The 11519-nt window shown below is 43.6% G+C and overlaps 1 protein-coding gene across 3 annotated transcripts; it reads right to left on the reverse strand.

The window, feature by feature from the left end:
* Window positions 1–1033: 1033 nt before the first annotated feature.
* On the reverse strand, window positions 1034–8429 carry etfb (electron transfer flavoprotein subunit beta). Of its 3 annotated transcripts, none has more exons than XM_042108190.1 (7): window positions 8272–8429; window positions 6691–6849; window positions 4794–4952; window positions 3998–4060; window positions 2861–3019; window positions 2314–2501; window positions 1034–1694 (listed from the first exon to the last, which is right to left on the reverse strand). In XM_042108190.1, exons 1-6 carry the CDS (start codon window positions 8323–8325, stop codon window positions 2331–2333), a joined length of 765 nt encoding a protein of 254 aa, XP_041964124.1. In that variant the 5' UTR covers window positions 8326–8429; the 3' UTR covers window positions 1034–1694; window positions 2314–2330. The 3 variants fall into 3 exon arrangements, with proteins under 3 accessions (XP_041964124.1, XP_041964123.1, XP_041964125.1); XM_042108189.1 differs by having other exon boundaries at window positions 2290–2501; XM_042108191.1 differs by lacking the exon at window positions 1034–1694 and having other exon boundaries at window positions 2369–2501; window positions 2823–3019.
* Window positions 8430–11519: the final 3090 nt, after the last annotated feature.

Raw genomic sequence — 11519 nt, forward strand, 5'->3', positions numbered from 1 at the left:
GACGTGGTCCTTTTTTTTCTTAATACGATATCAGCATTTCATTTCACACAATTACATTAAATAAATAGTGCTTGCCTTCTGTAGTCTACGTGTCCACAAGTGGCATACTCTGACCTCACAAAATGTCATGCATTCACAGCTTAACACCAAGTACCCCATTCTTGCAGTTGTGTTAGCCTCCCCTTCCAAACCTTTTGTACGAAAGATGAATGAGAGGCTATAGCTTATGCATATCCATGAGTCAAGGAAATTGTAATGGAATGCAGCCTGTATTTAAAGTCTAAACCATAGATAGTTGGCTCATGGCCACTGTCATATTTGAATAATTCTGTATAAAATAAAATGAAACCTAAGCAGTTTTGTTCTTTTCCTGTAAATCTTTCATTTTTGGAACTATACCAACACGCTTATCTTCACAATCCGTATTGTGAGGGACCCCCCTCAAAACAAAAAAAACCCCTACCAAAATGATCCAATGCATATCAAGAGGTGTAGTGTTCGCAGGATCATAAGCAGCTCTCTCTCTCTCTTCCCATCATCCCCATTTTCCTGAGTGCAATGCTTGGGGAAGTAATGTGATTAAATGTGCGCTTTATTTCTGAACATTTACTTAATTAACAGGCACAAAAGAAAATCTCCACAGGACTCAAGCGCTCCAGACAAACAGAACATGGACTGATGAGGACGTAATTAATTTGTGAAACACTTTAAATTCCTGCTATCACTGGTTATTAATCTCCATTTCACATTCTTTGTTCAAAAATGACGCTTGCAAATGAGTAACTAAATACTTCTGGATTATATATATATATATATATATATATATCTTAACAATAGCAGCTCCTCTCTACAGAGATGCATTGGTACAGACACATAAGAGCAATAATTTCACTATTATGAGCACCCCCTGTTGTCTTAGCCCAGCCATCTATATACAATCAGACCTTTTTTTTTACTCATTGTGACATTGTATAGCACTGTACAATATTATTTTATTACCAGCAAAGAATCTAGTGAAGGACAGTAAAAGGGATAAGGAAAAACAGATTTTTATTCTTCTGGATGGTTTCTGTACAATCAGAGAACAGTTACGAGGCGCTTGCGGTATTTTTTGTAATTTTTTTTGTGTGTTTCTTAAATCCCTCTTTCATGCATCTCGTTGCTGAGAGAAACAATCTAGTCAAGATTGCCCTAATCATATAAGTGCTTAGTCATGCACAGTACCTCCTGGGTCCACGTTGAACACATAACTTAATATGGAAATTACACAGCTTACACTATGAACTTCAGTGGTGAGATGATCATAACAGGTTTGAACTTTTTCTAACATTCAAAATACTGAAGTATTCATTACAATACATCTACAGTCAGGCACCAGAGGAGAATGGAATTATAGGGCTGATGAATGTCTGCTCAAAAAGAGTGCAAAATCACCTCTTAGTCCATCAACTCATACACACAGCAATAGTGCATTACCTGGTAGAAAAGCAGCTTTATTTATAGATAAAAATAAAACACTATTGACAAAAGGCAGTCTTCAAGAAGACGGGATCTCTCAGCACCTTCTCAATATCTTACATTACTGCCACAGAAAGACTGGGAGGCGGAGCCACACGTAGAGGGGGCCATGGAGGTGGAGTCAGGAGGAGTTGGTGACATCACAATGAACTTGAGGAGAATCTGTCCTGGTTGCACTGTGGGAACGTTGAGAAAAAGACGGAAGAGAGAATCTAGTTCTTCAGCAGTACAGGCTAGTGACTATGGAACAAACCTTTATTGGATATACAGTTCATCCTCTTTGGCACAATTAAAGGAGATGAGATCGACTTAATTACACTGACTTAAATTAGACTGAATTAAATGTATTACAGACCTTGACATCAAACAAAAGTGTAACTGACATGACTGGGCTAAATCAGACAGTTGCAAAGGGAGCAGTCAGCCCACTTTGCCTCAAACCTGGGGCTCTAGGGTACCAAACCTGCAGCTTGACTGCAATGCCAAAGAGCCAAGCTCTTTTCAGCTGTAGAGATGGCACTCCGTCACAAAGACGTGTTAGATAATGCCATCACAAAAAAGTAGGAGGACAAGATCTTCAGGAGGAATGCCAATGGTTATCAATAACTAACAAAAAGTTGACTCAACTCAACTAAAGCTGACTCAACTAATTAATCATCAAAACCGTTGGCGAATTATTCAAATAAATTCATTGCTGCAGTGATACTGTGCTGCATCTAATCTCTTTTCTGCTGCTGCATGTGTAACTGCTGTAGCTCTCCAGCCGCTCACCCCATGCTACGTCTCTGTGCTCACATGTGGTCATGCGGCGTCTAGATCCTGCCCGTCTCCTTGAGTTTGGTGACCAGGTCCTCCACAGTCTCCACCTTCACCCCAGCCTCTCTCTGGGGGGGGTCGTCCACCCTCAGGATCTCGATGCGCGACGTCAGGTCCACCCCGAGGTCTGCAGGCTTCACATTTGCGATCTTCTTCTTCTTGGCTTTCTGAAAGGGCAGAGGCGGAATAGGATACAACATGAGAGGGTGTTGGCTGTTGTGTTCATCTTAGTCTCTCTTAATGCACACTCTAACAGACTGGCACTTGAAAAATGAGGGAAGGACTGATATGGATATGGAAAAAAAGGGTGGAAACCCAGCAAGATTGGAAGGATAACAAACAAACACAAAATGCACAACTCAACTAGGAAGAATTGAATAGGAGGACTGAGAAACCCAGTGTTCAGAACCCAGTGTTCAAATGTACAGAAAGATGAACAAGGGAACATGAAAGACAGCAGCAGAGAGTGTGAAAGCACCATACAGTACCATGATATTGGGCAAGGTGGCGTATCTGGGTGCAGTACCATGATATTGGGCAAGGTGGCGTATCTGGGTGTGTTGAGACGCAGGTCTGCAGTCACCACTGCTGGCATGTTGATTTTAATGGTCTCCAGCCCCCCATCAACCTCTCTCACCACCTTCATCTTGTCCCCCTCTATTGTGACTTCGGAAGCAAACGTGCCCTGTGAACGAAGAAGAGACGGATTCAGAGGAAGGCAGATACATCCATCTGTGCGACATGTGAAAAGGTTGGTCATTTCTACTGCCCGATATAACATGTCAGGGAGGAATTAATGGTCCTCAAATTGATTCAAGGACAAAGGAAGGAAAACGGAATGGTCAGCCGTTTTGTCATGCGAGCATGTAAGATGTAGACACTGAGGGGAAAAGACTACTGTGGAGAATTCAGCCTATACAATAGCACTATATTGAAAGCTCAAGTTAAAAAGATTCAATAGCAAGGAATAGCCTTCATCTCAGATTTTGAATTGATTCGATTCCATCTTACGAACAAAGACGAATCAGAGAGAGAGAGAGAGAGAGAGAGAGAGATAGACAGAGGGAGGACGGGATGGAGTGGAAGAGAGATATCCTTCTCTACCACAAAAGCAACTCAGTCACCTTTCCATTCAGGCATTTAGAAAGCATTTGGAAAGACAAGCACATCCATCCCGGAGGGACCATTGAGCTTACCAAACAAACTGATCATGCACTATGAGTTTGCCCAGCATGACCTCTAGTGGTAAGAATGGGTTACACACACGCACACACACACACACACACACCTCCCCACAAAGGTGACTGGCTGACTTTGCCCTGGGATTTTGGAAAGCTCTATTCCTAGTGCTAGCTAAATCAAACTGGTCTCATCTCACCCTGATAAGATACACGACTGAAAACTTTCACACAATATACCATGCAGTAGAAAACAAGTGTTCACTGTAATGTCCATGAAAATAGTAGTAGTAGGAGTAGGCATAGCAAGGGTGAAAAAACAAACACACACGCACACACACCTCTCATTTGAAAGAGTTTCAAGCGAGAATGACAACACAATCTATTATATCACTTGTGATGTGAGTCTTAGGCCAACAGCAGAAAGTGGTGCAAAGGTCATCATCAAGGATAAGCTAAGCCTGCCAAGCTGACCACATACTGACCTGGGGCCAGTCCAACAAGGCTGCTGTCATCTGACCAGTCTGGTTGCAGTCATCATCGATGGCCTGTGAATGTACACACAAACACACACATGAGAAACACAAACGCCACCGTACAAGTAAACAAGTGGGGAGGAGTCATGGAATTACTCTGCCAGAACAAGCACCCCAGCTAACTGCAGTCATTTCCCCACACCCACGCTAACTGCAGTCATTTCCCCTCACACTCAGAGTGCTTGTAAATCTTACTTTGAGTAACACGTTGATGGGCCGACGTGCTTTAAAGTGCAAGCTCCTTGGTGCCGAGTGTGGAGTGAATTTGGGAGATTAATGATACTAATCAGACCAATGAGGGGGCCCTTCTCCCTGGTTGAAATTAGCCTAATCCCCTTAAGCCTGTTTAATTTGCCTCCGACTGAACTTCACTGACAGGCAGATGCTGAGAGTGAGCGATAGAGAGGAGCAACAGAAGACTCGAGAGAAACACAAACTAAAATAAAACAAACCCTTGAGGACACTGGGACTGGGAAACTTAAAAGGACAGCCGAGCACTGCTGAGGCAGAAGGCAAATACTGCCGGCCTACAAAGGGATGAATGAACAAAAAATAAACAAGAACAAACAAACTAACTAGATAAAATGAAGAGAATAAAAAACAAATAACAACTTCTTCCAGCACACTCTGAACATATTATGCATACAGCTGTTGAACACTGATTGCTGGTTATGATGGAGATGCACCAAGAGTGCTGTTGTTTGATGTGTTTACGTCCTGTGGTGGACGTTTTTGTGGTTCGCACCTGTTTTCCAAGGATGACGAGCTTTGCCTCCTCCTTCTTGGCAAGGGCTGCCATGATCTTGGAGACCTGCAGGGGGCCCAGGGTCTCGTAATCCTTGCCAGTAACCTCAACGTGGATGCCTCTGTCCGCTCCCATGGCCAATGCTGTGCGAATGGTTTCCTGGAGATAGGACACAAAAGGGACAGATTCTGTTTACGGTGGCTACACAAGCACAGACAGCAGCTTGATGTTTCTTTATGAATACTCCAAAGACATGCAAAGACAAAGACTTGCAGACTATAAAGCCTGCCAGCTTTTACAGTTTGCATGTCTTTGCTCAGAGCAACAGTGGGGAGTAATGGTGGCTTAAGCACACATCCACGGCTGCCTATGGACCAGCTGGTGAAAAACCGAATGCATCCACCAACACTACTCATAATGATGACAACAGATGTGAATCACACATGTCGGGAGCACATAATGTTTTCACCACAACAGATGTGATAAGGGGTTTATTTAAGGGTGTTGCACAGAATACCTTAAATTGTTTCTTTAGTTAAGGAAAAATGTTAAGGGATACTGCATTGAAAGGGATTTACAGTCACGAAAATTCTATTGAGATTGTTCCACAGCTGTAACTAGCTGGCTAGTAGGTGATGTCATCAGTTAGCAACCCACCGAACACAGTGAAGTTTAATGATCTTATCATTTATCTCACCTTAAGAATATTCACTGAAATTATCCAGGTAGCAAGTAAAGCATGTTATAGACATGCACTGAGCAATACTAGCTGGCTAGTTAGAAATGATCCTGACGGTCATCAGTGCACCAAAACGAACTTTTTTGTTAATGTTTTGCCTAGCGAACCGAACCGAAGCTCATGGCAGGCTAACAAGACATCCACATCCACCGCCCAGCACTAGCACATGGTCAAAAATCTTTGAAGCAGCATGACACAACTTGTGCTTCAAAACGCAGTTAAAAGCCTCTGGTGTCCGTGGCTAGGGATGGGCATCGTTAAAAAATTATCGATATCGATGCCATTGTCGAGTCTGCTTGTCGATGTGATTCCTTATCGATTCCCATATCGATTCCTGTACCATTTGCTGAACACTTATAGGACGGCTTTGAGAGCTGTTGGCTTTGAATGTCTAATTTAAAGTGGTTTTAGAGAATGAATATCAAGTGTGCAATAACAATACAGAAGTTGAATACTTTAACATTTCTAAAAAAGTATACATTTGTAAAACAAAGCTTTGTATTGGAATCGTTAGTGGAATCGTTAACGTTTGAATGTGTACGATTCCGATGGATCGGAACATTTGGAACCGGTTCCTTACCGATACCTGGAACCGATTCCCAAGCCTATCCGTGGCCCTTGGTAAGCAGATGCAGTGTTCTCACCTGGGCTTGCTGCGGGCCACAGGTAAGCAGATGCAGTGTTCTCACCTGGGCCACAGGTAAGCAGAGTAAGCAGATGCAGTGTTCTCACCTGGGCCACAGGTAAGCAGATGCAGTGTTCTCACCTGGGCCACAGGTAAGCAGATGCAGTGTTCTCACCTGGGCCACAGGTAAGCAGATGCAGTGTTCTCACCTGGGCCACAGGTAAGCAGAGTAAGCAGATGCAGTGTTCTCACCTGGGCCACAGGTAAGCAGATGCAGTGTTCTCACCTGGGCCACAGGTAAGCAGATGCAGTGTTCTCACCTGGGCCACAGGTAAGCAGATGCAGTGTTCTCACCTGGGCCACAGGTAAGCAGAGTAAGCAGATGCAGTGTTCTCACCTGGGCCACAGGTAAGCAGATGCAGTGTTCTCACCTGGGCCACAGGTAAGCAGATGCAGTGTTCTCACCTGGGCCACAGGTAAGCAGATGCAGTGTTCTCACCTGGGCCACAGGTAAGCAGATGCAGTGTTCTCACCTGGGCTTGCTGCGGGCCACAGCTCACAGCCACCACTTCTTTGATCAGTTTCTTCTCCTTGAGCTTGACGGCCTCTTCCACGGCGATCTCACAGAAGGGGTTCATGGAGTGCTTCACTCCATCCGTCACCACTCCACTGCGGTCTGGCTTCACACGAATCTGAGACCAAAGAAAAGGTTTATTGGTGGTATTGTGGGTTGTCAACAGAAAACAATCCTTCAATGGAGGACACAGAGGTCACTGTGTGTAAAAAATGAAACGTTTTGTGAATCTGAAGAGTCAAATAATTCAGTTTACTTTAAGCTATTATTAATATGGTGCATAATGAAATCACCCAAATCCATCGAAATAAATAACATGGCAACAATTTGTGCACAGATCTTGTGCGCTCCAGTGGAGGATAGGTGTCTATTTGCCCATAACCTCTCCAGTCATACTTGACAGATAAGGACAGATTTGGTGTCTTGCGCCATGGACGACAAGGGCCAGGCATACACGACCTCAGCCAGCTGAGAGTAGAATTGACAGGACCTATCTGGCCTACCCAGGAACAGCTGGGGCGATTTTAACTGGCTAAACCTGACATCGTGGTGTAGGGTTGTCTAGCTAACTTGGTGTTAGCTAGACAACCCTACACATTTAAAATGTTTTGACAAGTCTCCAATCAAGGCTAAGCGGGAGAGATGTGTCCAGTTTTGCATTTTCATTTTCACACCGAAACGATAAAAGATAACGTAGAGCTGAGCTGTATCTTCTAATGGAGTCTCTTCGACTAGCTTTTTTTATTTTTATAAAACAGACACAACACATACTCGACACGAGGTGAAGCGTCCACCAACAACTGCCACATACACTGCAGGGACACCAAATGAATGGGAATTGCTACAGCTTTAGCTTCTAGTTGCAATGAAAGTTTTCCATGATCCGCAGGTGTCACGTTATTTTTGAAACGGTATTAACGTTAATCACAAAGTTTTCTACTGACATAATTAACAAGTAGTTCTACGGTTTGTTTACGACTGTTTGGTATTTGTTGTCGCTTCTGAGTGAGGTAACTTAACGTTAACAGGAATAACGTTAGATAACAAGCTAATGTTAGCTATCTTGCTAACGTTTACCTTGCTCCAATGATTGGAATGACCTGTTTTACGCCTAAACCAGCTGTTGATAGCTTACTAGCTAACTAGCCGCCGTAAGTGACTAGGACCTAACGTTAACGTACATGAAATAAACATACCAAATGGACGCTTTTAAGATTATGAAACGAGCCGCCACTTTACATCTCTCTAGTAATGTTGACCTTGATCTGACTCCTCTGTGCACTCTGCTAACCTCAACCACTCAGCGCAGACAGCTAGCAAGCCAAATTAGAAGGGTGACAATTGATTTTAACGTTAACTAGCAGCTAACGTTATTTCACAAAAAGTATGTTCTATTAGTTGCTAAGGCTAGCTGAGGGTGCTAACGTTAACGTGTTCATTCGCTGGGATTGGGCTACGCTATCAGTTATCGTTTGCCAAACACAATGCTAACGTTACATTATTTTGTTTTTTGTGTTTTACGGGAAATGTGGTAAAATACCTTCACAGCATAGTCAATGACCCGTTTAACTCCGACAAGCGCCCGGCCAGTCATGTCGAGACCCTGATGCGGTTAATGTAGCTAGGCAAGGTCCTCCCGTCCCTGCCAAAACACTCTTCGAGTACAGCTTGCGGAAGGTGAGGACAAGGATGACGTTGGAGGCGGTCGTTGTGGTGCCGCCTGCTTATTCAGCGAATGAAACACGTTCACTGTCTATCAAAATTGGGCTACAAGCCAATCACAGGAATCGACAATGTGCTCGTTTCCTGTTTCTTTTAAGTCATTGGTCGCACACATCCCTACAGAACTGGGCCGAAGGTCGCTCTTTTTTAAACTGTGTGAGAGCGGTATCGTCTGGATTGTTATATAAAATATTATAACTTAGACAGGTTCTGTGACAATCACATGTTGTAATACATCTTTCCAGTGGCCATTAGGTCTACAACATTACTACCTGTACAGTGTACACATACAATACATACTATTCACATTTCTAAATATAGCATAAATACATATTTAGATATAGCTAAGAATCATAAAAATAAATGCTTCGTAGGCTATTAAATTCTGTTAAATTCTATTTAGTCTATTAAAATATTGCTCTTTTTATTAGGCTATTTAATCATACTGGTCATTTTAATGTTAATGAAATGTCATTGTAAGTTGCTTTGGACAAAAGCATTTGCTAAATACCAAACATAAACATAAAATTAAGAAAATAACTTCATGTAAAGGAACAGTATTATACTGTATGGCATCATTGCTGTCATCATAAACAAATTCTGAAGATGTCCCCTCTATGTCATCAAAGCAATAACATTCTAAGTTTTCTGATAAGTAAAATTCATTTACATTTAGCAACTGACACTTACACTGAGGAGAACCTTTCCATGTGAGTCTACATTATATTTCCTATTTTGGCAACAATAACTCAGATTCATTTTCATGCGAAAGGAATGAAACAATGAGCCTGGAAAGATTACTAAACAATAAAATATGTTTCCACAGGATGAAAATATATCAGCTTTGGGGACCACTTTCCGACTTTGAAAAGTCTCTATGTGGAATCTGGGGAGCTAAAACAGCATCAGAAGATCCAGTAAAAAGCACCCTGGACTTTGAATCGGAGTTGAACTCCAACCTTTGTAATGGCCAAGACGATAGCTCTGAGAACCTGGAGGATATGGATCTGTTATTCGATCGTGCTGTGAAGCCACCCAAATCAACATCACCAGACTCTTTGAGCCATCAAGTGGAAGTTCACTTCTCACTCAACCTGAACTGCTTTGCGGACTGGGCCTCCAGCCTCTCAGACGATCACTACACTGACCTCTGCTCATGGGCAGCTGACCTTGAAGCACATTAGTCAAACAACACTGAGATCTTGGATTTTAAATATAATATATATTTGAATTGATATACTATTTTTATGTTTCTTAAAATAAAACATATTTCTACTTGCAGACCTTGTTTTGATTAATTATGATCTCACAAATGTCACAGATGTGCATCCAAGCTGCGACCACACGGCAGACAGGGGCTCAAACACAATGGGGCACATGTACAGTAGAGTCATCATTACTCACTTGCTGTTTATGCTGTTTTTACAGTGGAATCTGTCAAGGGATTGTAAACATTAAACCCCCTTTAAGACAGATGACAGATTGATTGAATAACATTGAATAGCAAATGATAATGGCTGTAACGTTGGGATACAGTAAGCAAACAGTTCTCATAGCTGGCATGCTGGATGCTGCACAGGGGCGGGGATAAAGACTTTACTGACAAAGGCTAAACAAAATTACAATAATAATAATAAGATATAATAATAATAATAATAATAATAATAAATAATAATAAGCTTTATTTGTATAGCACCTTTCATACACAGAATGCAGCTCAAAGTGCTTTAGTAGTAGTAGTAGTAGTAGTAGGCCTTTATTGTCACAGTCACAAGTAACCAGTGAAATTAACCACCAACCTGTCCATACAGTACATTACACAAACATACATATAATATGACAAGGGGGGTAGACAGGACAGGGAGACAGGGCATTGAGGAAGAATACAGCATAACATGAGGAGAGGGGAGGAGAAAAAAAAGCAACCCCCAGACTATGGGGAGTACAGTGTGGGAACAGGAAAAAAAAAAACAGACTATGCTCCTGTGGGGAGTACAGTGTGGAACCCCCAGACTATGCTCCTGTGGGGAGTACAGTGTGGGAACAGGAAAAAAACACCTCAGCAACATTAGCACATACACTTTACACAACATGAAAGACACATGGCTTGCAACAGGTGGAGGGAGTGGGGGGGGTTGAGGGATACCAATGCAGGCAAGCAGCCATCCGGTCCTGCAGCCATTTGCGGCGCTGGTCACAGACCCGCTTGACAGACTGGGGGGTACAAGCGGCGAAGGCGAGGGATGGGGGTAGTGGGGGGGGTGACTGCATGTCTGTATACGTGTTAGATGTATGTGTAGGCGTGGGGGGGTGACTGCATGTCTGTATACGTGTTAGATGTATGTGTAGGCGTGGGGGGGGGGGGGTAGTGGGGGGGTGACTGCATGTCTGTATACGTGTTAGATGTATGTGTAGGCGTGGGGGGGGGGTGACTGCATGTCTGTGTGGGGGGGGGGGTAGTGGGGGGGTGACTGCATGTCTGTATACGTGTTAGATGTATGTGTAGGCCTGGGGGGGGTAGTGGGGGGGTGACTGCATGTCTGTATACGTGTTAGATGTATGTGTAGGCGTGGGGGGGGGGGTAGTGGGGGGGTGACTGCATGTCTGTATACGTGTTAGATGTATGTGTAGGCCTGGGGGGGGTAGTGGGGGGGTGACTGCATGTCTGTATACGTGTTAGATGTATGTGTAGGCCTGGGGGGGGTAGTGGGGGGGTGACTGCATGTCTGTGTGGGGGGGGGGGTAGTGGGGGGGTGACTGCATGTCTGTATACGTGTTAGATGTATGTGTAGGCCTGGGGGGGGTAGTGGGGGGGTGACTGCATGTCTGTATACGTGTTAGATGTATGTGTAGGCCTGGTGAAGCGCTCCGCCTGGTACCACAATCTTAGTGCCTCAGTCCGCAGGATTGTCAAAGCGATAACACAGCAAGTTGCTATGGAGACAGCCTTGGTCATGTCCCAGACAGAGTCCACAATCAGCAGGTGTCTGTAGGAAGTGGGGAAAGGGATGCAAGAGCATCTCGCTGCAGTGCTCTTCCTCTTCACAGTTGGGCATGTAACACAAT

This window comes from Alosa sapidissima, chromosome 10 (assembly GCF_018492685.1).
Source record: "Alosa sapidissima isolate fAloSap1 chromosome 10, fAloSap1.pri, whole genome shotgun sequence".
NCBI lineage: Eukaryota > Metazoa > Chordata > Actinopteri > Clupeiformes > Clupeidae > Alosa > Alosa sapidissima.